Genomic DNA, 27,306 nt, shown 5'->3' on the forward strand with positions numbered 1-27,306 from the left:
TCCCCACAAAAACAAACAAACAAACAAAAAACAGTATAGCAGTTCCTCAAAAATTATATTCAAAGTTACCATGTGATCCAGCAATACTATTTCTGGGTATGTACTCCCAGGACTCAGATATTTCTACACCCATGTTCACAGGAATGTTATTCATGAGCCAAAACGTGGTAGCAACACATGTGTCCATCAAAAATGAATGGATAACAAAATTTAGTATATACATAGAATGGAATTTTATTCAGATTTAGAAAGAAAGGAAATTCTAACACATGCTGTAACATGGGTGAAACGAGAACATCATGCTAAGTGAAATAAGCCAGTCAAAAATGGACAACTACTATATGAATCCACTTGTATGAAGTACTTAGAATAGTGAAATTCATAGAGACAGAAAGTAGAATGGTGGTTGGTAGGGCCTGGGGGAAAGGGAAGTGGGAGATGTTGTTTAATATATTTAGATTTTCAGTTTTGAAAGATGAAAACACTTCTGAGATTGATTTCCCAATGTAGTGTACTTCTCACTACTGAACTGGACATTTAAGATGTAAACTTCATAGTATGTGTTAAAAGTTAAAATTTTAAAGCAAGAGAAGGAAAACACAGCCCACAGAATGGAAGAAAGTTTTGCAAATAAAATATCTAAGGGATTTGTATTGAAGGTATATAAAGAACACTAATAACTCAGTAAGAAGTCAACTAACCCAATTTTAAAATATGAAAGAATGTAAATAGACATTTTTAAAGGAAAATGTACAAATGGTCAAGAACACATTAAAAGATGCTTGCACTAGCCATTAGAGAAATTCAAATCAAAACCCCAATGAGAGGGACTTCCCTGGTGGTGCAGTGGTTAAGACTCCATGCTCCCAATGCAGGGGGCTGGGGTTCAATCCCTGGTCAGGGAACTAGATCCCACATGCATGCCACAACTAAGGAGCCCATCTGCCGCAGATAAGAGCCGGTGCAACCAAATAAATAAATACATTTTAAAAAATGAGATACCACTTCACAACCACTAGGATAGCTAGAGTTAAAAAAGTGAGATAATAAATTTTTTGTGGATGATATGGGAAAATTGGAACCCTCAACCACTGCCGGTGGGAATATAAAATGGTGCAACAACTTTGGAAAACAAATCTGGCAATTCCTCGGAAATTAAACCTAGAATTACCATAGGACCCATCAATTCATTCCTAGGTATATGCCCAATAGAAATGAAAATATGTCCAAACAAAAACTTGTACACGAAAGTTTATTGTAACGTTATTCATAATAGCCAAAAGGTGGAAACAAACTAAATGTCCATTAAGAAATGAGTAAATAAAGAAAATGTGTTTTACGCATACAGTGGAATATTATTCAGCCATAAAGATGAATGAGGTATCCATACATGCTACCACATAGAAATTCCTTGAAAAAGTTATGCTAAGCAACTGAAGTTAATTACAAAGATAATACTGCATATGATTCCATTCGTATATAACTCCAGAACAGGGAAATCTGTAGAAACAGAAAGATTAGAGGTTGCCTACAACTCTGGCTTGGAGGAGGAAGATGGGAAGATAGGGAAGTGATATCTAAAGGGTACCAGGGTTTCTTTTAGAGGTGACAAAAATGTTCAAAAATTGTGGTGCTGATTGAACATATCTGTGAATGTACTGAAAAACATTGACTTGTACACATTAAAGGGATGCAGTGTATGGTATGTGTATTTTACCTCAATAAAACTATTCAGATAAATAAATGCATTAGAAGTTTTGAACCAATGTGTTAAGAATATTAAAAGTTTTCAAGTATATCCCACATTTCCAAAACTTATTGTTTTATATATATATAATGTTCAATGTCAATTATACCTCGTTTGGTTTTTTTTGGTTTTGTTTTTGTTTTTGTTTTGCGGTACCGGGCCTCTCACTGTTGTGGCCTCTCCCGTTGCCGAGCACAGGCTCTGAACGCGCAGGCTCAGCGGCCATGGCTCACGGGCCCAGCCACTCCGCGGCATGTGGGATCTTCCCAGACCGGGGCACGAACCCGTGTCCCCTACATCGGCAGGCGGACTCTCAACCACTGTGCCACCAGGGAAGCCCCTGTTTGTTTGTTTGTTTGTTTTTTAATTTATTTTTGGCTGCATTGGGTCTTCTTTGCTGCCCGCGGGCTTTCTCTAGTTGCAGCGCACGGGCTTCTCACTGCGGTGTCTTCTCCCATTGCAGAGCACGTGCTCTAGGCGCTCGGTTTTCACTAGTTGTGGCAGGTAGTCTTCAGTAGTTGTGGCGCAGGGCCTTAGTTGCTCCGCGGCACCAGGGATCGAACCCGTGTCCCCTGCATTGGCAGGTGGATTCTTAACCACTGTGTCACCAGGGAAGCCCCTAAAACTTATTGTTTTTTGTTATATTGGTAAAAATAGTAACTAGGGGCTTCCCTAGTTGCACGCAGCGACAAAGACCCAATGCAACCAAAAATAAATAAATAAATTTATAAAAAAATAGTAACTGGATTGCCTTAGGGATATCATAGCCGTTTACATTTCAAAATTTCTAGGCACACACTCTGAAACTAAAATAAATTTCCTTCTAGTGTAAAATGTATACCTGAGAGTATTGTTGAACACATCTCGCAAATTATGATTGGTGGGAGAAGAGTCCCTGTTCCCAGGCAAGGGCTGCAGGGTTCAAACTTCCCACCAGAGTCAAGTGCTTGGGAGGCCAGGGGATTCTCTAGCTAAAATACCACATGTGTGGAGAGGTAAAAGTGACGGCCTCAACGCTGTCAACAAAGATAAAAATGGAGCCAGACTCTTTATTACACATGGTGAGGTCATTTTTCAGTGTGTTTGTAAACAAGGGTCACAGTATCCTGAGTGGCCTCACAGTCTATGCCAAGTATTGCCCTGTGGAGGTCCGCAAACCCTCTTTTCCCAGTTGGCCTGACCAGGGCGCCCCTCTTGCTTTGGATAAGGACATCGGTTGTTCCGGAATATTACTCGGGAATTCCCTGAGCACACCTGTGTCCCCACATTCTGAAAGATTTGAGGAAGCCGCCACTGTCCCGCTAGGGCCAGTGACAAGTGTGGTTTAAAGGCAAACGTCGCTGGGGCTTCCCTGGTGGCGCAGTGGTTGAGAGTCCGCCTGCCGATGCAGGGGACACGGGTTCGTGCCCCGGTCCGGGAAGATCCCACATGCCGCGGAGCGGCTGGGCCCGTGAGCCATGGCCGCTGAGCCTGCGCGTCCGGAGCCTGTGCTCCGCAACGGGAGAGGCCACAACAGTGAGAGGCCCGCGTACCGAAAAAAAAAAAAAGTCTTTGGAAGGGACAAGCTCCTGCCCGCCTGTGGAAACTGGTTCTGCTCAATCATGTGACCTCCTGACCCGTTGTCACCCAGGAGAAAGGGGGGCGGGTGCTTGCGAACTGTCCAATCAGGGGCGCAGCAGGGGAAAGTGGGTGGGCCACGCTCTGCAAACTGCGTGGACGCTCGTGGCCACGATTTGCGTGGAATCTCGTCTGCGTTTACGTGTCTCAGGTGTGTCTGCTGCAACGTAAATACGTGCTGCACGGGCCGCGGGAGTCTATGGGAAGACGCCGGAGGAGCCCAAAGCGGGGAAATGGTGAGTGTGCTGGGCCAGGTGTCCCAGGACAGGGAGGAGGGACAGTCTGAACCGCCGTGGCGGGACGTGGGCCTCCCGACGCGGTAAACTCAGGAGTCTGCGGACCCAAAATCGCAGGGGCCGCCGTTCAGACCTCATTCCCTCCGGCTGTCGCAGTGGCGGGGCTGGGTCGGCAGCCGGGACCCCGGGCGTCCTGTCCCGTCACTGCAGGCGGTGACTTAAGCCTGGAGCCTCTCTGGGCAGCTCTTCGCCCACAGCCCCGCGACTCGTCTAGAATGTGTGGTGACCATGGGGAGGGTTATCAGGGGACAATCGTGATTCCGTCTCCGTGGTTCGTGCGTGGGAGGAGCTGTGGCCTGTGGGGTCCCAGTCCCTCCTTTCTCCCCAGGGGGCACTCGTTTTCTCCTAAGTTTTCCAAATGTTTGGAGAGCAGGGTCTCAAATCCAGGATCCAGACTAATTTCCAGATTAGCTCTTCTTAAAACTGGCAATAAATCCCTAAATTTCCACATCCCTCTCTCATTCCCACAGCCAACTTTCCGTCTTCAATTCAGAGCATCATTATCAACTCTTCGTTCTCCCTGGTGTATTTCAAACAGACCCAATATTTTAATTGTTTATCCTTTTTCTTTGTTTAAAAAATTATTTACTTTTGGCTGCGCTGGGTCTTCGTTGCTGCGCGCGGGCTGTCTCTAGTTGCGGCGAGCAGGGACTACTCTTCGTTGCGGTGCGCGGGCTTCTCATTGCAGTGGCTTCTCTTGTTGCGGAGCATGGGCTCTAGGCGCATGGGCTTCAGTTGTGGCTCACGGGCTCAGTAGTTGTCACTCGCCGGCTCTAGAGCACAGGCTCAGTAGTTGTGGCGCACGGGCTTAGTTGCTCCGCGGCGTGTGGGATCTTCCCGGACCAGGGCTCGAACCCGTGTCCGCTGCATTGGCAGGAGGATTCTTAACCGCTGCGCCACTAGGGAAGTCCCTATCCTTTTTCTAAAGAGTCATGGGTGGCTCTTTTTTAAGGATTTATACTTGCTGTGGATATTTTTCCATGAAAGGAAATCTGAGAATAACCACCAGGAACTGAAACCAACCACCTGGAACTGAAACCGTATAACTCAGATTGGGGCTTGAACCCATGGTCTTTTAACTGAGATCTCACACCTGGTCTCAGGACTTAATGAAGCTCAGGTCCTTGACGTCTCATCGCAGAAAGAATTCAGTGAGAGACAAAGCGATAGGTAAGAAGTGGACACACTCCACAGAGTGTGGGCCATCTCAGAAGGTGAGAGTGGCACCAGGGTGTGGGGTTGGCCATTTTTATAGGGGTGGATAATTTCATAGGCTAATGAGTGGGAGGGGTATTCCAGCTATTTTGGAGAAGGGGTGGGGATTTCCAGGAATTGGGCCACTGCCCACTTTTTGACCTTTATGCTCGGCCTTGGAACTGTCATGGCACCTGTGAGTGTGTTACAGCGAGTGTATACTGAGGCTCAAGGTCTAGTGGAAGTCAACTTGTCCGCCATCTTGGACCTATTCTGTTCTAATCAGTTTATGTCATGTCCTCAGGCTATGTCATTCTTTTAAAGGTTGTGCCGTGTCCCCTTCCCTCCTGTTTCAGAACTACATTGTATGGAATCCTTGTGCCTCTCCTCGAGGATCTTTCTTGGGCACAGACATCCTATGGGTAGTCCTTTAGGTAGAGTTTCTTCTTTGGAATCGTTCCTGGGTGTTCTCTCCTGTAATCACTTCCCCTCCCTGGGTTTGTCACCCTGGAAAGATTTATTCATGTATGTGAGCCTCAGTTATTCAAAAAATTAAAATTTATGTAAGCAGTGGAGCTTGAACGATAGCATTTTCCAAAGAGGCAAGAAATAGGTGAGCTTCAGAAAAAAAATATTCTTGTATTACATTGCATTAAAAATTCTTGTTTCTTTTTTCTTCCCTCCCTGAGCAGGCGTAGTAATATCCTGAGGTCTGTTCTTTTTGTTTTGGGGTTTGTTTTGGGGGGGCGGGGGGTTGTTCAAATGCAATTCCAGGGCTTAGGCTTGAGGTGTTCAAGTACAGTTTTTTAAAAATTTTTATTGAAATATAGTTGATTTACAATGTGTTAGTTTCAGATGTACAGTCAAGTGATTCAGTCATATATATACATATATACGTGTATATTTATATGTGAATATATGTATATATACTTTTTAGATGCTTTTCCATTACAGGTTATTGATATTGAGTATAGTTCCCTGTGCTATACAGTAGGTCCTTGTTAGTTATCTGTTTTATATATAGTAGTGTGTATATTTTAATCCCAAACTCCTAATTTACCCCCCCAATTATGTTTTTATAAAACAATTTCTTGCTGTGGAAATAATTAATTAATATCATTATTTTCGGAGAGTAATAGATACTTATGCGTTTTCTTGTTGAACTAGAAAAAAGCCTTACAATTTTCCCCTCCTTTCTACATAAACACTAGGTTTGTGTGATTTTGCTAGATTCTTCAGCCACTGGGGTCATTTAAAATAGCATCTTGTGGTCCAAAGCAATGTGACTGGGAGCAGAGGCCTGAGGTCAGTGACTCAAGGTGAGGCCCTCTTGAGGCTGCAAAGGGAAGTACTTGAAGGCCCAGCTGGTTCTTCCTGGAGAGCCCAGCAGGTGTCCTACCTGCTCACACCCACCATGGAAGGAGCCTTTAAGCTGAGAGAAGCTACAGAGCCCTGGAAAGCTGGGGATAACAACTGCACATGGCAGAAAGGGTTTGGGGGGAGATGGGATGGTGATGCCCCTTTTGAGGTTGTAACCGTGGTTCCCACAGGTCTGTTTCTAGGTATAGGCTGGAGTTGTTGGGGTTTTTTTTTTAATATAAATTTATTTATTTATTTTTTGGCTGAGTTGGGTCTTTGTTGCTGCGTGTGGTCTTTCTCTAGTTGCTGCAAGCAGGGGCTACTCTTCGTTGTGGTGCACGGGCTTCTCATTGCAGTGGCTTCTCTTGTTGTGGAGCACGGGCTCTAGGCATGTGGGCTTCAGTAGTTGTGGCTTGCAGGCTCTAGAGTGCAGGCTCAGTAGTTGTGGCACATGGGCTTAGTTGCTCCACGGCATGTGGGATCTTCCCGGGCCAGGGCTCAAACCCTTGTCCCCTGCATTGGCAGGTGGTTTCTTAACCACTGTGCCACCAGGGAAGCCCTAGGCTGGAGTTTTACATCCACAGTGTAGCTGTGCTCAGAGTGTAATTTGTTTACATTGAGAAAGTCTGTGACAGGAGTTCTGTGTCCTGGGTTAGGGGTCATGAATTTGGGAGTTCTTTTGGGTCAGAATCTTAAATTGAATTCTACTGAGAGTTTTCTCACTGTGGGAATGGAAGCCTGAAAAAGGGAGTGGTTCCATTATTCCCCAGGGAGAGGAGGGCGTGTGGCGCTCCCAGAGTCCATCCTTGTGGCTGCTCAGGTGCCCCCACCCTCCTTCACCAGGGACTGACCTGGTCCAGCGGTTCTATCTCAACCAGGAGAGGCTAGTGGGTGTTAAACTTTCAAACAGGCTCCTTCTGTCCTGTGAGACGCTGACTGCTTATCTGTGCTGATTCCAATATTTGTGTCTCTTTCCTCTGGATTCTTTTATCCATTGAATAGTGCAGCCCTTTGGCTGTAGTTTCCCTTAGCACTTTGTAATTAATTCCCTGTGTGGGAAATAACATTTTTAGTTTCTTGGGCTTAAAGAAAAATCACAGTTGATTGAGAGATATGATGTCGGTAAGGCAAGAAAATTGTGGAACTAAATAGAATTTTTGTTCCTTTTAGGGAAGAGAACCTCAAGATGTGAGATGAATGTGTTTACGTTTTCAGGTATGTGTTTCATTTTACATCAGTGTTTGTGCATGTCCTTAGAGAATATTGAAATTTAAAAGGCAGGGAGCTCCCTGGCAGTCCAGTGGTTAGGACTCGTGGCTTTCACTGCTGGTTCAATCCCTGGTCAAGGAAATAAGATCCTGCAAGCCGTGCAGCACAGCCAAGAAAAAAAAAAAGCTAAAGCAATTGATGTGAGGACAGCTAACCAAAGCTTACATACATCTTTGAAAATTCTACTGCATTTAAAGAACTAAACCCAAACCCCTGTTGCATTATGTTATATTGATTTCTGAAAATACCACCCTCCCCCATGTGAGATATAGGGAAGGGGCAAACTAGGATACACCTTGTCATTTTAGTTAGCAAGGGATTTGAAAATTATGGTTTATACTTTTGTAACCATTAGTGTTCAAAGGAATTAGATCTTAACAATAGTTTCCTATGTACAAAAGTTAAAATTAAAGAAAGACTATTAAATAGTAACACGGGGTGTATATACTTTGCTTATTTTCAAGAAACCTGTGAGATACAAAAGCCTAACTTAAGCAAAGTCACTGCCCACCTATCCTGGTCCCCTCCAGCATTGTTACTCCAGCCACTGCAAATACACAGTTTTAATCATTTCTTTAGCTTCCTGTTAATGTTTCTTTATATAAAAACAAGCCATTGTGAATTCATATTTTTCATACCCAAGTTTGTCCTTATAATGAGTAGTCAGACTCCACGTTTTTGAAACTTGATTAAAGTATAGTTGGTATACAATGTTGTGTTAATTTTTGCTGTACAGCAAAGTGATTCAGTTATACATATATATATTCTTTTTCATATTCTTTTCCATTATGGTTTATCACAGGATATTGAATATAGTTCCCTGTGTTACAAAGTAGGACCTTGTTGTTTATCCATTCTATATATCACAGTTTGCATCTGCTCACATTCCCAGTCCTTCCCTCCCCCAGCCCCCCTCCCCCTTGGCAACCACAAGTCTGTTCTCTGTGTTTGTACAGACTCCACGTTTTTTGATGTTTACCGACAGCTTACGCCTCCCTTCTCTCTTCCCCTTGTGTCCACGCCCGCCGATAACAAAATCTGTAGTCCTCTGGCATTAGTTTCACATTCCAGCCACACAAGCCCCTGTCTGTGTGCAGAACTCTTATCCTGGCCCAACCCCTGACAAAGATTCTTTGCTTGACCAGAGAATCATTGGTTCTGACCCTAAACCTTCTCCTGGGCCTATCTGTGTAGTTCCTCATGAAATCCAGTTTTACCAGAAACCCTGCTGCGTCAGTTAAACCGAATTCCCCAGCTGCCCATGTCTGATTGCCTTCTGTATCTGATTGGGTTCCTACACTCCCGCCATTGCTCAGGTGATGTGCGATCACCCTGGCCTGACTTCAGTAAGAATCCTGTTAGGTCAGTTTATCCAGACCCACCAATCCCTGGTTTTTCTTTTAGTAATTTTCCATCCACTGACGCCCCCCACCCTGCTCTGGCCATGAATTCCCACTTCCATGTGCTGTATTCAGAGTTGAGCCTAGTCTCATTTCCCCCTGGCTGTGAAATCCCATCGCAGTGGTCTCTGTACCTGTCCCAGGGGTTCTGGATAAAATCTGCTTTACCTCTTTGACAAGTGTCACTGAATATTTTTCCTTTAACATCCCCTAGCCGTGATAAAAATCCAGGCCAGGCTCCTTTCCTTGCTTTCTGAAGCCTTCTCAGAGCTGCTGGAGAGGCCAGCCCTGCCCTCCCCCCAAGAGCGTGATTACGTGGGTCATAGACCTTTTTTTTTTGGCCCCACTGGGTGGCATGCGGGATCCTAGTTCCCTGACCAGGGATCGAACCTATGCCCCCTGCATTGGGAGAGCGGAGCCTTAACCACTGGGCCACCAGGGAAGTCCCGGTCATAGGCTTTTTCCTACCCTGAGTGTGTGTGTGTTTGCATGACACACCAGCATCAGTCTCAACATGGAAATCACATCTCTGCAGGTGGCAAGAACAGTTGGTGTGGTGAGCAGCCTGGCCAGACATGACCACCACCCGTGGGTCTGTCTTCTCTTGCTCTGACTCGCTCACCTGCTGTGTTGTCTTGTGGCAGCCGGGGCTGTGGGCTGCTAGGTGCCAGGGACCTCGTGCTGTGAGCTGTGCTGCCTGTGTTGCATTGTTGACCATACGAAGCCTCAGTTTTAGATTCAGCAGACGAGAGTTGGCAGTTTCAAGAATTCCTAGGCTTTGGGGAGCAGCAGTATGGGATTGGCACCCCCCTTGTATTAGTCCTGGGTTGATATCTTTGCCAGGATTTATCTGTGTGTTAGAGTGAAGCTGTGACAGAGGCAGGCTTGGCCCCGACATACCCCAGTGAGGGTGAGAGAGAGAGAGAGAGACTATGCCCTGTGCAAGAGGTGGCTCCACTGAGTGTTGCTCTTGAAAGAACAGTCATTTAAAAAGACAGAAAAAGAGAAGAGAGGGGGAAAGACAGCCAATAGATGGCAGGCTGAATCCGCCCTCCTAATACCAGGGGGCGCACCAGGACCCCTAAGTACCTCTGCTGCTGCCCCTGTCTCTACTGCAACAAAGCTCCTGACCGTCAGAGTTACAGGGGGCAACACCCATGGCATCCTTGTGGCACAGCCAAGGGATTAGTTCAAACTGACCTAAACCTGCGGTCCTTAAACCCTATAAAGCAACCTGTTGTCCTGGAGGAGACCCCTATTCCTCATGGCATTAATGTGAGGCCCTCTGGAGGGAAAAATTTTATAAATACCAGGGTAGAGAGGTCACCCTCTCCCCCGAAGTATATACAGTGACTGAAAAACTAAAACAGGGAAGGACAGGAGAGAGGAAATAAGTGAAAAAATACTGAAACAAAGGTCCACAATTTAACCCAACTGGAAATCTAAAATACAGTAAAAGAATTTACACAACAGAAAAGATAAAGGGGCACTGTTTGGTTTCTGGGGCCTCTACAACATAGTTTCTGAATTAATTTTGTCATCTGCTATATTGCATTGATTCACAAACCTTCATGCAAATAATACTGGGTCTCGGGCTTCCCTGGTGGCGCAGTGGTTGAGAGTCTGCCTGCCGATGCAGGGGACACGGGTTCGTGCCCCGGTCCGGGAAGATCCCACATGACGCGGAGCGGCTGGGCCAGTGAGCCGTGGCCGCTGAGCCTGCGCGTCCGGAGCCTGTGCTCCACAACGGGAGAGGCCACAACAGTGAGAGGCCCACGTATCGCAAAAAATAATAATAGTAATACTGGGTCTCACGGTACAGTTATATTAGGATCCCACTAAACTTAAGCAAGGTAAGATAATTTCTAAGATTATCTAAGATGATCTAAGATTCCCAATAGTCTTAGAGGAGTTACTGGATATAAAATAGGGGACAGTGCTCGCTTCGGCAGCACATATACTAAAATTGGAATGATACAGAGACTAACGTGGCCCCTGTGCAGGGATGACACGCAAATTCGTGAAGCTTTCCATATTTAAAAAAAAAATTATCAAAGCTATAAGACCCACTGATAGACAGTAAACTTTACTATGTTAATAAAAACTACATGTGCTATATCGCACATTTAAAAAATATTTTGATAACTGTATTTCTACATAATTTGTTTCCTTTATAATTCTATGTATTTTTTGCAGTAAAAACATTATTCCAAAAATATAACTATAAAAAAAATAAAATAAAATAGGAGACAAATAAGCATGTCTCACCTTAACCATCAGCCAACTTGCCTAAAGACCCCATGGTCATAGGATTCATTTGTCCTAAAGTATCCTATAGTGAACAGGAAAGCTCTGAACTAATGATTCACAAATTAAAATTAAATAATTTTTTAAAATAAATTTATTTATTTATTTATTTTTGACTGCTTTGGGTCTTCGTTGCTGCACGTGGGCTTTCTCTAGTTGCAGCAAGTGGGGACTACTCTTCATTGTGGTGTGTGGGCTTCTCATTGCAGTGGCTTCTCATTGTGGAGCACGGGCTCTAGGCACACGGGCTTTGGTAGTTGTGGCACACGGACTCAGTAGTTGTGGCATGCTGGCTCAGAACTTGTGGCTCGCAGGCTCTAGAACGCAGGCTCAGTACTTGTGTGCATGGGCTTAGTTGCTCCACGGCATGTGGGATCTTCTTGGACCAGGGCTTGAACCCGTGTCCCCTGCATTGGCAGGCAGATTCTTAACCACTGCGCCACCAGGGAAGTCCTTAAATAATGTTTTTGCCAATTCCAAATTGGCTTGACAAAATGGGACCCCACAGATTTATCCCCCAGGTAGATAATATGTGCCAAAGTAAATTAAACAGGGCTTTGAAGGATTGAAAACCATTACAAAAAATTATTTCGTGAAGAGGTGATTACTTGCAGTGCTTCTCCTTTACACAGCTGAATTTGGCCTGTTCTAAAACATGAAAAGAAGGAATGGCACTTGGTACAACCACTGTGGAAAACATTATGGAGGTTCCTTAAAAAACTAAAAGTAGAACTAACATATGATCCAGCAACCCCATTCCTGGGCATATATCTGGAGAAAATCATAATTCAAAAAGATACGTGCATCCCAGTGTTCATTGCAGCACTATTTACAGTAGCCAAGCCATGGAAGCAATCTAAATGTCTATCAACAGAGGAATGGATAAAGAAGATGTGGTACTTATATAAAATGGAATATTGCTTAGCCATAAAAAAAGAATGAAATAATGCCATTTGCAGCAACATACATGAACCTAGAGATTGTCATACTAAGTGAAGTAAGTCAGACAAAGACAAATGTCATAATTTTAAAAAATGATACAAATGGAATCTAATTTTTAAAAAAATGATACAAATGAACTTATTTACCAAACAGAAACAGACTTACAGATATTGAAAGCAAACTTATGTTTACCAAAGGGGAAACATTGGAGGGAGGGATAAATCCGGAGCTTGGGATTTACATACACTACTATATGTAAGACAGATAACCAACAAGGACCTACTGTATAGCACAGGGAACTCTACTCAATATTGTGTGATAACCTATATGAGAAAAGAATCTGAAAAAGAATATATCATATGTATAATTGAATCACCTTGCTATACACCTGAAACTAACACAACGTTGTAAATCAACTATACTCCAGTAAAATTTAAAAAAAGAAAAGGAATGAATGACACCTCACAGTGGATTACCTTGAGTTTGTGGTCTCACCACACAAACCCCTGTACCCAGTCCCCAACATTGTGGAAATTACTGACTCTGTCCAATCAGCAGCTGGTAAATATCGTGCTCCCACAGATTTGGTTAAGTCTGTTGTGTTCAGTCCCTGTTTCAACAGTCTCTCAGCTTCAGTTGGCCTTCACCTCTTAAGGGATGTGATGCACTTTTAACTGGTTAACCTTAGGGAACTTGAACACCATTGTCACTGCACACAGTCACTGCAGGCAGGATGTGAGCTGTATCGACCTTGCTCTGGGAGCACAGGTATGACATTACATTAATGACATTCTCCTCTGAGGAAGTTCATTTGGGGACATACAGATACTGAAAAAAGGAGCTCCTGGCAAGTGGATGGGTCATTAGCCCATCCATAAATAAGGCCCTGACACTGGTTAAATTCTTAAGAATTACATGGTAAACAAGGGGCTGTTCCCTCCTTGACACCATGAAGAAATAGCTGTTGTCCCTCTTAGCACTCACAGCATCTCCTAGGTTGTTTTGGTGTTTGGAAGGCAACATATTCTTTCCTTACAAACTTTACTTCTATGCAAGAAACTCCCCTCCTTGGCCCACACTTTATGACATTAGAGCTGTAATTACCACCAGGTACTGAGCTCTCCTGAAAACAGAGGATCTCCTCCACCCTGAAAACAGCCCCCCATAAGCTCAGCACAGGCTACTGAGACCTCCTTGAGACATGATGGAGCCCTCTGGCACAGCCTGCCTGCAGGAGGGGGCAACCACCCCCTCAGTCCCTTTCTAGATGCCACAGTTCTGGAAGAGGTCTCTTCACCATTCACTATGTTACCTATAGGTTTGTCATGTATGGTTTTTATTATGTTGAGGTATATTCGTTCTATACCTAAGTTGCTTAGAGTTTTTATCACGAAAGGATGTTAAATTTTGTCAAATGCTTTTTCTGCGTCTGTTGAGGTGATCATATAATTTTTTCCCTTTATTTAGTTAATTTAGTGTAACACATTTATTGATTTGCGTATGTGGAACCATCCTTGCATCCCAGGGATAAATCCAACTTGATCATGTTGTATAAGCCTTCTAATGTGCTGTGAATTTGGTTTCTTTTATTTTGTAGAGGATTTTTACATCTATGTTCATCAGGGGTATTGGCTTGTTATTTTCTATTCTTGTAGTGTCCTTGTCTGGCTTTGGTATCGGTGATGCTGGCCTCATAAAATGAGTTTGGAAGTGTTCCCTTCTCTCCAAGTTGTTGCAAGAGTTTGAGAAGAATTGATATTAATTCTTCTTTAAATCTTTGGTATAATTCAGCAGTGAAGCCATCTGGTCCTGGACTTTTCTTTGTTGGGAGGCTTTTGATTACTGATTCAACCACCTTACTCCTTATTTAGCGGTTCAGATTTTCTGTTTTCGTCATCCAGTCACAGTAGGTTGTATGTTTATAAGAATTTATCTAATATCTCTAAATCAGGGATCCCCACCCGCCAGGCCACGAACTGATATGGGTCCGTGGCCTGTTAGGAACCGGGCCGCACAGCAGGAGGTGAGCGGCAGGCAAGCGAGCGAAGCGCCATCTGTATTTACAGCTGCTCCGCATTGCTCACATTACTGCCTGAGCTCCGCCTCCTGTCAGCATTATGGTGAGTTGTATAATTAGTTCATTATGTATTACAATGTAATAATAATAGAAATAAAGTGCACAATAAATGTAATGCGCTTGAATCATCCTGAAACCATCCCCCCCCTGCCCCCAGTCCGTGGAGAAATTGTCTTCCATGAAACCGGTCCCTGGTGCCAAAAAGGGTGGGAACCGCTGCTCTAGGTTATCCAATTTATTAGCATATAACTGTTCATAGTAATTTTTTATGATCCCTTATATTCCTGTTGTACCCCATATAATTTATCCCGTTTCATTTCTGATTTTATTAATTTGAATCTTTTCTTGTTTTTCTTAGTCTAGCTAATGGTTTGTCTTTTCAAACAACCAATTCTTAGTTACTTTGACTAGTTTTATACTTTCATGTGTTTTCACGTTACTAATTAGCATCCTTTCATTTCAGTTTGAGGAAATCCCTATAGCATTTCTTGTAAAGCAGGTGTAGTGGTGGTGAACTCCCTCAGCTTTTGTTTGTTTGCGAAGTCTTTGTTTCCTCCATTTCTGAAGGACGGCTTTGGTGAGTAAAGCTTTCTCGGTTGGCAGTTTCTTTCTTTCAGCTCTTTGCATATGTCATGCCACTCTCTTATGGCCTCACGGTTTCTGCTGAGAAATTTGTTGATAGTCTATTGAGGTTCCCTTTATGTGATGTATCACTTTCCTCCTGTTACTTTCAAAATTCTCTTTCTTTGATTTTTAATAATTCGATTATAATGCATCTTTATGAAGTCTTCTTTGGGTTTAACCTGTTTAGGGATATTTGAGCTTTAGGTACCTGGATGTCCGTATCTTTCCCATTATTTGGGAAGTTTCCAGTCATCATTTCTTTAAATAGGCTTTCTACCCTTCTCCTTATAGACATTCCATAATGTGTATATTATTTCTTTTGCTGGTGTCCCCTAATTCCCATAAGCTTTCTTCATTCCTTTTCATCCTTTTTTTCTTCCTCTTTTCTCCTCTAACTGAATAATTTCAAATGAACAGTCTTCAAGTTCACAGATTCTTTTATCTGATTGATCAAGTCAGTTCTCGAAGCTGTATTTCATTTTTCAATTCATTTATTGTATTCTTCAGCACCAGAATTTCTGTTTGGTTCTTTGTGATTTCTATCTATCGGTCAAACATCTCCTTTTGTTCATGTATTGTTTATTTTGTTGAGTTGACTGTATGTATTCTTATGAAGCTCCCTGAGCTTCCTTTGAACAATTATCTTAAATTCTTCATTAGGCAATTTCTAGACCTCCATTTCTGTGGAATAGGTTACCAGAAAATTATTGAGTTTCCTTGTTGTCATTTTTCTGTGTGTGTGTGTGTGTGTGTGTTCATTCCTTGAGGTTTTGCATTGCTGTGTTCGCATGTGAAGGAGCAGTCAATTCCTCCACTGACTGGTTTTGGGAAAGAAACACTTTTCACCAGTCAGCCCAGCTGGGAATTCTGTGATTCTGTCAGACCTTATCTATGAACGAACGCACCCACCTCACACCTCTTGTTCCCTCTTTAGCAGGAATTCTTAAGATTGTATGCCTTCGTTTGTTTTTTTGTTTTTCTTGTCTGCACCCCTCGGCATACAGGATCTTAGTTTCCCAGCCAGGGATTGAACCTATGCCCCCTGCAGTGGAAGCGTGGAGTCCTAACCACTGGACCACCAGGGAATTCCCTGTATGCCTTCTTTTGATCCCTCACAACCAGGCGGGGTAGTGAGAGCCTCCCATTTGTTTTCCTGAGATGTAGTCCCCTGAAATGCTTGTCTTCTTCCAGTCCCACTGAGTTGAGCCAGCTGAATGCATGTGCTTACGAGACAGGGGAGGGGCTTTCCCTCGCTGTCTGGAGTACATACATGGAGCTGGCTATGGATGGGGTGGGAGGGTGGGGGAGTCAGGTGCGCAGAGCATTGGGTGTGCCCATGCACCGGACAGGAGTGTCTGCAGACATCACATCCCAAGTGGCTGAAATGCAAGCCTCCTGATGGAGTCTGTGAGGGACTAGTAGGATCTGCAGCCATTTGTTGTGTTCTGAGCCTTGATTTCTGTGGGTCCTTGCAACTCTTCCCTGCTCCCAGCCCTCCAGCTGTCCTGACTCCCTTAGTATTCTCCCTTAGTATTCTTGGTGAGATGAGAAATCACTGAGCCTCTTGGGCAGCATCTCACACCACTCGGGAAGCCAAGTGCTCAGTCACTACACTCTCACTTTCCCATGGGAGGAATCCTGGGCCAAAGAGAACTCTTAGCATCAAGCTATGCCACCTTTGGGGAGGAGTGAGACTGTTCTTTGTACTTTTCTTGTGGTGTCTGTTCTCAGATTTTTTTGCTCCACTGGTGTGCTGGAAATTCTCCACTGGGCTCCCTGACTTCCACAAAGGTACTCTCATCCTTGACTGGTTGTCAAAATCAGTGCACTGTGGGGAGATGACAGTAGAAAATTCCTCTTCCACCATCCTGTTGATGTCACTCTCTTATGGACCCAAGTGTTATTTAAAAGCGTGTTGTTTAATCTCCAAGTATTTGGGAGTTTTCCAACTATCTCTCTGTTACTGATTTCTAGATTAATACCATTGTGGTCTGCAAGCATATCTTGTGTGATCTCTCTCTTTTCAAATTTAAGGGGAATTTTGTGTCCCAGAATGCGGTCTGTCTTGGTGAATGTTCCATATGATCTGGAGAAGAATGTGTATTCTGCTGTGTTTGGATGAAGTATTGCATGGATTTCAATTAAATCCACTTGTTGGATTGTGCTGTTTAATTTAACTACGTCCTTCCTGCTGGAACTCTTAATTACTGAGGAGGGCATGTGAAGTCTCCAACTATAATGGTGAATTCATCTACTTCTCCTTGCCGTTCTAGTATTTTTTTCCTCGTGTATTTTGCCCTGTGTTGTTATGCATGTAGACATTAAGTATTGCTATGTCCTCTTGGAAAATTGACACTTTGGGCTTTTTGTTTTGGTTTTTTTTTTCACGGGGTGGGGGTGGGCACAGCAAGCAGCTTGTGGGATCTTAGTTCCCTGACCAGGGATTGAACCCAGGGCCACAGCAGTGGAAGTGCCGAGTCCTAACCACTGGACCACCAGGGAATTCCCGACACTGAACATTATGTAATGTTCCTCGTTATCAGTGTGAGTTTTCCTTGCTCTGAAGTCTGCTTTGTCTGAAATTAATATAGCTATGCCATGTCATTTGCAGCAACATGGATGGACCTAGAGATTATCATACTAAGCGAAGTACGTCAGAAAGAGAAAGACAAATACCATATGATCTCACTTATATGTGGAATCTAAAATATGACACAAATGAACATACTAAACAAAAACAGACTCACAGATACAGAGAACAGACTGGTTGCCAGGGGGGTCAGTGGGAAGGAAGGATTGGGAGTTTGGGATTAGCAGATGCAAACTATTATATATAGGATAGATAAACAACAAGGTCCTACTGTATAGCATAGGAAACTATATTCAAAATCCTGTAATAAACCATAATGGAAAAGAATATGAAAAAGAATATATATGTATAACTGAGTCACTTTGCTGTACAGCAGAAATTAAACACAGCACTCTAAATCGACTATATACTTCAGTAAAATTAAAAGAAATATATATGTGGCTATGCCAGTTCTCTTTTGTTTAGTGTTGGCATGGTATATCCTTCTCCACCCTTTACTTTTTTTTTTTTTTTTTTTTTTTGGCTGCACCGGATCTTAGCTGTGGCATGCTTGATCTTTAGTTGCAGCATGCGGGCTCTTAGCTGTGCCACATGGACTTCTTCACTGCAGCATGGGATGCGGGATCTAGTTCCCTGACTAGGGATCGAACCCAGGTCCCCTGCACTGGGAGCACAGAGTCTTACCCACTGGACGACCAGAGAGGATCTTAAAGAAGGTCCTTACTTTTAATTTATCTGTGTCTTTATATCTAAACTGATTCTTGCAGACAACATATAATTGTTATTTTGTTATTCGCTTGACAATTTCTGTCTTTCATTTCTTGTATTTAGACCATTGATGTTTAAGGTGATTATTGATAGAGTGGATCAATATCTACCATATTTCTACTCTTTTCTATTTGTTACCTTTGTTCTTTGTTTCTTCATTCTCTTCCACCTTTCTTCTTTCTCTACCTTTTATTGAGCATTTTATGTGGTTCCATTTTTTTCTCCTCTTTTAGCTTACTATTATACATTTTTCAGTAGTTGCCCATGAGTTTGCAATATACATTTACAACTAACCTTGTCCTGTCTGAAGTAACAGTATACCATCACTTCAGTGGATGTACAGTTTTCTCATAACAGAGTATTCCAGTTCCTCCTCCCTGCCCTTGTACCATTGCTATCATTCATTTCATTTAACCGTAAGCTATAATTACTTGCTATAAGCTATAATTATATAGTTGCTGTTATGATTTTGAACAAAGTGTTTTCTGTCAGAATACATAAAAATAACAGAAATAAATCATTTTATTTTACCTTCATTTATTCCTTCTCTAACACTCTTCCTTTCTTCATCATTACCTTCTTCCTGACAAATTTTTTTTTAATGTTTATTTATTTATTTGGCTGCACTGGGTCTTAGTTGCGGCATGTGGGATCTTCATTGTGGCATGCAGGATCTTTAGTTGCAGCATGCAGGTTCTTAGTTGCAGCATGTGGGATCTAGTTCCCAGACCAGGGATCGAACCCCGGGCCCCCTGCATTGGGAGCATGGAGTTCTTAACCACTGGACCCCCAGGAAAGTCCCTGACAAACTTCTTTTAACAGTTTTTGCAAAGCAGGTGTGCTGATAACAAATTCCCTTGATCTTTGTTTGTCTCAGAAAGTCTTGATTTCTCTCTCACTTTGGAAGGATAATTTTGCTTGACACAGAATTCTAGTTGGGTGGTTTTTCTTTCAGCACTTTATTTCACGAAACTCTCTTCCTGCTTACGTGGTTTCTTAAAGAAGTTTGATTTCATTCTTATCCTCGTTTTTCTATACCTAATATTTTCTCACTCTACCTTCTTTTAAGATGTTCTCTTTGTCTTTGATTTTTCTCAAGTTTGAATATGGTATTTCTAGATGTGCATTTTTCAGTTTTTAATCTCATTTCTCTGAGCTTTCTGGATCTGTGGTTTGGTGACTGTCATTAATTTTGGGAAAATCTCAGTCCCCATAAGCTTCACTTATTCTGTTCCCTTCTTTCTTCTCTTTCATGTATTCCCATCATGTGTATGTTACACTTTTTATAATTGTCTCCAAGTTCATGGATTTCTGTTCCCTTTTTTGTTCTTTCATCTCTTTGCATTTTAGTTTTGGAAGGTTCTCTTGACATTTCCTCAAACTCAGTGATTCTTTCCTCACATGTTTCCATTGTGTTGATGTGCCCTCACCCCCATCCTGCCAAAGGAATAATTCATTTCTGTGCTTTTGGTTTTTATTTCTTGTATTTCCCTTTTGGTTCTTTCTCAAGTGTTTCCATATTCGCGTACGTGAGCTATCTGTACTTGCACGCCACCCACTATTTCTTTGTTTTTTTTTTTTATTATTTTGGCCATGCCCTGCAGCATGTGGGATCTTAGCTCCCCGGCCAGGGATCGAACCTGCACCCCCTGCATTGGAAGCGTGGAGTCTTAACCACCAGACCACCAGGGAAGTCCCTCATCCACTATTTCTGTTCGAGTCCTTAGCATATTCATCATGGTTGCTTCAAATTTCTGGTCTGATAATTCCAGCATACCCGCTACATCTGAATTAGTTTCTTTTCCTTGTCCTATTGTTATCGAATCAGGGCCCGCTGCTCGCAGCTTACAAAATCAAATTCACAAATGTTGATAGAAAGGAAAGTTGTCTTTGATTAATCAGAGTGCCGGCAATCCAGGAAGATGGTGGACCCAAAAAACCACCTCCCAAGGGCCTGCTCGGCCATGAAAGTTTTAAAGGGAAAGAGGGAAGTAATCTCAATCATTGAAATAGGGGGTCACAGTCATCACTGCCCCCCACTGCATGCAGGTTCATCGACTTGTGATCTTCCTCCAGATGTTAATCACACAGTTTGTTCACAAGATTACCGAAAGGGAAGCTAGGGAGGAGATCTGGTCATCTGTTAATTACTTATTCTACTTACTCATTTCTACTTCTTTGAACCAACAGGCTAGGCAAGGTGTTGTGTGATGAAAGGATTTGAAAGGTGTGCTTGGGCGGGAGATGAGTAGAGCATGGGGGTGCCTGGTTTAAAAGTTAGTTACATTACAACTTTGCTACAGTGACAAGGAAAGGGACTTCCTGCTGAGGGCAGTTTCCTGCGAAGAGCTGCTTACACTGTCTCCTGAAGGTGTGTTTTTTAAGTCTTTTCTTGTGCCTTTGAATTTTTTGTTGAATACTGGACGTGATGTAGTGTGAAAAGGAACTGAGGTAAATAGACCTTAATGTGAGGCTTTTTGTTTATCTGACTAGCCTTAGGCTGTATCGACTATTTGTTGTAGCTGTCCGGGGTGAAATACCCTCAGGTGTCCTTGCTTTTGTCTCCCATGTCACCTCTGGGGTACTGTAGAGACTTGTAAGTAAGTTCTGAAACATACTGTTCTTTCTGTGTTTCCCACTGTGATGAAACAGGCGTCTGCTTGGTGTAGTGGCATGTTGTGGGTGGAGAGGAAATGTTCTAGCGTCCCATGATTTGGTCTCAGTATTTTAATGAGTGTGTGTCCTTGGGCTGTGACCTTCTGTGGTATGATAAAAATGTTTGGTCTTTGTCCACAGATCTTATCAAAGATCTCCTAAGGCCCTTGGACTTTCTGAGTGATGAGAGCATCTTATGTTGTAATGAGGCAACTGCTTCCAGGCCCCCAAGATGGCTTCAGGGTATGGGTCGGTCACCAGGAAGACCAAGCTTTGATTAGAGGCTTAGAATGTTCAGCCCAGTTCCCAGCCTCTGGGGAGGAAAGAGGGACTGGAGATTGAGTTATTCACCAGTGGTCGACATGAGGGAACTCCATGGAAACCCCTAAACCTCGGGATTCAGAGAAATCTGAGTTGGTGAACACATCACCATGCTGGGAGGCTGTCATTCCAGGAGAGGGCATGGAAGCTCCCTACCCCCCGACCATCACTTTGCCCTGTGCACCCTTCACATTTGGCTATTCCTGACTTGTATCTTTTACAGTAAACTGGTAATAATAAGTAGTGCTTTTCTGATAGCTCTTCTAACCAATTAACAAAGATGAGGTATTGTCCAGGGAACCTCTGAATTTGTAGCGGGCCATGCAGAAATGTGTGTAACCTGCCCGCTGCCCTGTTTGCAGCTGGCATCTGACATGGGGGCAGTCTTACAGGATTGAACCTGTAAACTGTGGAGTCTGATGTTAACTCGGATTAGTTTGTGTTAGACTTGAATTGAATTGCAGGACACCCAGTTGGTGCTGGAGAGTTGGCATAGTTTTGGAAAACATACCAAGTATTTGCTGAGAGGTCAGGCAGAAAGGCTAGAGGGGACTCCAGTTGCCTATTTCCCACCCCTCATGTCATTTAGGCACTGGTAGAATCCCAGTTGGTTAGCCTCTAATGAAGGAGATTCTTTTGAGGACAGGACTTGTTAAGAAGAGTGGAATTTTGTGGGCATATTTCAAAATGGCTATTTTTCAGTCTCTCTGCAGTTTTGGAGACAGCACTTTGCCCTGTGACCTCAGTTCTTTGATAGATATAAGAAGAGTCATTGATTTTTTCAGTTTGCTTTTTACAAAAAGTTTGTTGAGGATGGGACTGTTACCTTTTAAGCTCCTTATCTGCCAGATCAGAGGTCTCTGACTCCATCTTTTAATGTTTGACTGCTGATATGTTGGGAAAACTCAGTATTTTTCCTGAATAGAGAAAATCCAGTTCTTCCTGCCTGTGTTTCTCCTTTACTTTTACCCAGAACACTTCACTCTTGACACTTTTGGTCACCAAATATGTGAGGGCCTCCCCCCACAATAAGTAAATTCTCTGTGACACCAGTGGGGTGTCCTACAACTTAACTGAATCCTATCACTGTCTGCCTGGAGACAGCTTCAGATTACACAGGTTAAGGGCTAAGTCCCACAAGGCAGCCACTCCTGCCCCCCAACTTCAGATGCCAATCACAAGGAGTAGGTCCCCAGGTTACTCACAACTTCTGTCTAGCTTGGCTACAAATCAGGGGTTCCCACAACCCCCTCCTTGGGTTCTGTTTGCTAGAGCGGCTCACAGAACTCAGAGAAACACTTAATTTACATTTCCCAGTTTATTAAATGATATGATAAAGGATACAAGTGAAGAGCCAGATGAAGTGATACAAAGGGTGAGGTCTGGGAGGGTCCGTGTGAAGTTCGGGTGCATCACCCTCCCCCATATGGATGTGCTCACCAACCTGGAAGCTCTCTGAACCCCATACCCTTGGGATACCCTTGGGATTTTACGGAGGTTTCCTCACGTAGGCATGATTGATTATTAACTTCATTTCCAGGCCCTATTCCCTCTCTGGAGGATGAGGGTGTTGGGCTGAAAATTCCAAGCTCCTTATCATGGCTTGCTCTTTCTGGTGACCAGCCCCCACCCAGCAGCTATCCAGGAGCCCACCCAGAGTCGCTTCAGCGGAACAAGAGTTGTTCCTAGTGCTCTTATCCTTTAGGAATTTACAAGCTTTTAGGAGCTGGGTGCCAGTAACCAGGGGCAGAGACCAGTATATGTATTTTCCATTATTTGACAGTTGACAACTTTAGAGTCTTACCCCTCCTTCTTCCCTTTGTGCCCCACATCTGTACAGGGTGATAAGAAAGGCTGTGTGTGAACCTCCACCTTAGCCCAGCCCCTGACCTCAGTTTAAAAAACCCAGGCCAGGCTCCCTTCCTTGTTCTCAATCCATTTCCCACCGGCTTGAGAGGCCCGCCCTGCTCTCCCCAGAGACCTCAGTTTCAGAAGTAACTAACCCTTTCATATATTCTTGGTAGGTGTGTGTTAGTCTCCACTACTCAACCAACGCTTGCAGTTGGAGGGGAGGCGGTGTCGAGGGTCCACCTGTCTCCGAAGGTTATAGAAAAGGTAACATGGTATATATATTGCAATACACTGCACTTATTTGCTCTATTGATAAATCCTCCAGACCTTTTCATAGCAATACCTTTTGTTTTTAAAAACTACATATGATGATGCGTTTATGGAACCCATTCTTTCCCAACGGACAGTTGGCTTCTTGCTGATTTTTCTGCCAAAACCGTGAGTGAAAACTCAGATTGCCACATTATAGGACAAACTAACATACAAAAATTATGTTTGTTTCCAAACTTAATTACTGCTTGAAATTTTTATCAGCAAATATATTCAGAAAAGAATATACAAAATATTTTGTGGCAAGATTTAGTGATAATTGAAACATCTTTGGAATCTTCATGAAGATTCATAAATGGCCTGTGGGCAGTGGTGAGAGTGTCCTGACGTTCCCATCCCTCACTCATCTCGGTCCTGCCCCATACATGACGGTGGTTGTGATTCTTTGTTTATCCTTCATACCTTCGCTATCTGTCATTTTTCACTCAGCAGTGGTCTTTCAGTTTTGCCTCCTTTGACCTTTCAACAAACAAGGAATTACACTGAAAAGGTTTTCCGGTGGTTTCTCTTTCTCAGTGTTTCACACATGCTAGTGTTTGAGGTTTCAGGGCTGGTCTAGGACTGCGGGGTTCATCCTCCCACCAGAGCCAAGTGCCCCTGAGGCCGGCGGGCTTTTAAAGTACCAAATGAGTGGGGGTAGGTAGGGATGGATGGGCGTCTCTCACAGGAAATCGTCAAAGATAAAAGTGGAGCCAGACTCATTTCATATGGTGAGGTCACTTTTAAGTCTCCGTGTCTGTGAAGAAGTGTCACAGTTCCGTGAGGGCCTCGCGGCCTTATGGTTCAGTGCAGTGTCCGTGGAGGGGACAGTTCTGGGCCCTGCCAGGACAAGGTCGGCGCAAAGACGAGAACTCCGGCCTCCTGTCACTCAGGCACGGGAGGCAGGGCCTTGCGAACTGTCCAATCAGGGGAGTCGCTGGTTACGTACGTGTCGGCGCCAGCGGGCGACGCTCCAGTGACGTGCGTGGGTGGCGTGGACTGCTTGCTCATTCTCATTTGCTCCCGCTGTGCAGCACGTCCCCGCTCGATGCCCTTAAAGGGCTCTGGTGGCTCCGCGGCATCCTCTGTCGCTGAGACCTGCACTTGCCGCGGCAGTTGTGGGGTGGACGACAGGGAAGCCGAGAAACCGAAAAATGGTGAGTTGGGGAGCCTGGTGTTGGGAGACGGGGGCGGAGGGACCAGTTGGAACTGGCCGTTGTGGGACCCGGGCCTCCCCGCGGTCAACTCCGGACCTGCGGACCCGAGTCCACAGCCGGCGCGGCAGGCAGCGTTGGGGCTCGGCCGGCAGTCGGGACCCAGGGCGGCCTCTCCGCTCACTGCAGTGGCCAGGTCTACTCCAGATTGTGTGGTGTCCACGGGGAGGGTGATCAGGGGACAATCGTGACTCAGTATCCGGGGTTCCTGCGTTGGAGGAGCTGTGGTCTTTGGGGTCCCCAGTCCCTCCTTTCTCCCCGGGGTGGGGGGACTCATTTCCCCCTCACTTTCCCAAATTTTGAGAAACATGGTCACAAATCCACGACCCTGTTCTTGTACCCTAGATCTTCCCAGGGCAGGCAGTAAATGCCTAGATTTCCAGATCTTTCCCCACGTTCCCAAACGCCATCTTCCCCTCTCCAGTGCATAGCTTCATCATTAACTATTTGTCTTCCACGGTGCATTTCAGACTACGCAGTATTTTAATTGTATCATTTCTCCACAGAGCCATGAATGGCTCTTTTTAAAGATTCATTTTTTTGTCTGTGTGTATTTTCCATGAGAAGAAATCAGAGACTAACCACCTGGAACTACATTGTATAAGTCTTGCGCTTCCCCCCCAGGACCTTTGCTGGGCACAGACATCCTGTTTGAGCCCTTTGGGTGGAGGTTCCTCTTTGGAGACTCCTGGGTAATCTTTTTATCATAGTTCCAGGTCAGCCTTGCCCCTCCCTGAGTTTGTGACTTTATTCACTTTAAGTCTCGGTTTTTGGTAACTGTAAATGTATTTAATCAATAGATCTTGAAAGAGAGTATAAAATATTTCCGAAGGGGAAGAAAGAGGTGAATTTCAGAAAAAATAAAACAAAATATTCTGTTATACCATTCCATTAGTTAAAATTTTTCTTTTTTTTGGTCCCATGAGTGACTGCATGTAACATTCGAGATCTGTTTTTTTCTTTTCTTCAATTATGATTATTTCCAAACAGTTTCTTGCCATGGAAATAATAATTAACTGACATTTATTTTCAGAAAGGAATAGACATTTGTGTGTTTTGTTCTTGAACTAGAAAAATGCCTTACAATTTTCTTCCTTCCTTTACATGTAAATCCTGGTTTAGAATGGTTGTGCTGGATTATTCAAACACTGGGTTTGTGTCATTTAAAATATCAGTGGTGTCCAAGGCAACAACAGTGGGGAACCGAGACCTGTGGTCAGTATTTCTAAGCTAAGGCCCCCTTAAGCCTGCAAAGGGAAGTACTCAGAGGACCAGTTGTTCTTGCTGGGGAGCCTCCCCCTGTAAGTGTCCTACCGCTTGCACCCACTGTGGAAGGAGTCTTTATAGGAAGAGAAGATACAGATCCCTGGAAAGCTGGGGATGCACCTGTGATGGTGGGTGGGGGTTGGGGAGTGATGCCCTTTCTGAAGCTATAACTGTGATTTTCTTGGTGCCTGTTTTGAGATACAGGTTTGAGTCGCTTTTGCAGTGTAGGTGCACTCAGGGTAATATGAGTACATTGAGAAAGTCTGTGAAGGTCATGTGTTCTGTGTCCTGGACAAGAGTTTATGAGTTTTGGAGTACATTTCAGTTAGAACTTTAAATTGAATCTGGCCAAGAGTTTTCTCACTTGTAAGAATTGAAGCCTGAGAAGGGAGCATTTGCATTATGTTGGAGCCTCCAGAGTTTATTTCTATGGCTGCTCAGGTGTCCTTACCCTCCATCACCAGGGACTGACACACTCTAGGGGTTGTATCCCCACAGGGGGAGTCTGGACCTCAAGCTTGGAAATCTGGGTTTCCTTCTGAACTGTAGGGAAACAGGCTGCTTATCTCACTGATTGAAATATTTGCATTTCTTTCCTTGTATATGTTTATATATCGAATATTGCAGCTCTTAACTCTAGTTTCCCTTAATGGTTTGTGATATAATTTACTGTGTGAGTGTATAATATTTATAGGTCTCAGGCTTTAAATGTATGTTGATTGAGAGACATAGTGGGAGTAAGGCCAAGAATTTTGGAACCAAACAGAGTATTTGTTCCTTTTAGGCAAGAGATCCTCAAGATATGAGATGGGTGTATTTGAGTTCTCAGATGGTTTTTACATTTGTAAGTCAGTTTTTGTATGTGCATGTCCTTAGCTTTGAAATTTTAAGTGCTGCAATATTACTGAAGCAAATGAATTCCTGTAATTGATAATGAGGAAAACTATTCAAAACTTACCTAAGTCATTGAAAATCCTAGTATATTTAATGGATTAGACCCAAATTCCTAGTGCATTACACATTACTTATTTCTGAAATAACCCCCAGAGTGAGATATAAGGAGAAACTATGATGCCTCTCTTGTAATTTTAGTTAGAAGGAGATATGAAACTTTTCACTTTTTATGCTTTTTATAAGTGTTAAATGTTTAAAGGAGTAAATCTTAGCATGGTTTCCTCCATAGAAAAGTAAAAAATAAGTTAAAATTAAAAGCAAGTTAATTAAAAGTAAAGGCTGTTAAATAGAAAAATATGGTTTATGCAGATTACTCAGTTAATCTTAAATAATCATGCGAAGGTTAGGAAAAGGCTGTTAAGATAAGAAGGTCTAGGGCTTCCCTGGTGGCACAGTGGTTGAGAGTCTGCCTGCCGATGCAGGGGACACAGGTTCGTGCCCCGGTCCGGGAAGATCCCACATGCCGCGGAGCGGCTGGGCCCGTGAGCCGTGGCCGCTGAGCCTGTGCTCCGCAACGGGAGAGGCCACAACAGTGAGAGGCCCGCG

At 43.7% G+C, this 27,306-nt stretch overlaps 1 protein-coding gene and 2 non-coding genes across 4 annotated transcripts in view; 2 read left to right on the forward strand and 1 right to left on the reverse strand.

Annotated features, from left to right (window-relative positions):
* The first annotated feature begins 7,383 nt into the window (after window positions 1–7,383).
* Window positions 7,384–27,306, forward strand: part of LOC113608487 (zinc finger protein 791-like) — a 44,874-nt gene continuing 24,951 nt past the window's right edge. Inside the window, exon 1 of one of the 2 annotated variants that reach the window (XM_027084860.1) lies at window positions 7,384–7,428. In XM_027084860.1, coding sequence (XP_026940661.1) covers window positions 7,411–7,428 — 18 coding nt within the window. In that variant the 5' untranslated portion in view covers window positions 7,384–7,410. Of the gene's footprint in view, window positions 7,429–24,354; window positions 24,484–27,306 lie in introns of those variants that run through there. The other variant, XM_027084861.1, reaches the window with a different exon arrangement.
* Window positions 10,819–10,922, forward strand: LOC113609002 (U6 spliceosomal RNA). The gene has a single exon (XR_003428469.1). It is a non-coding gene; the product is annotated as a U6 spliceosomal RNA (small nuclear RNA).
* TRNAG-UCC (transfer RNA glycine (anticodon UCC)) lies at window positions 17,262–17,334 on the reverse strand. The gene has a single exon. It is a non-coding gene; the product is annotated as a tRNA-Gly (tRNA).

Source organism: Aethalodelphis obliquidens, unplaced genomic scaffold (genome assembly GCF_003676395.1).
Source record: "Aethalodelphis obliquidens isolate GAN/ISIS:26980383/991018 unplaced genomic scaffold, ASM367639v1 scaffold53, whole genome shotgun sequence".
NCBI lineage: Eukaryota > Metazoa > Chordata > Mammalia > Artiodactyla > Delphinidae > Aethalodelphis > Aethalodelphis obliquidens.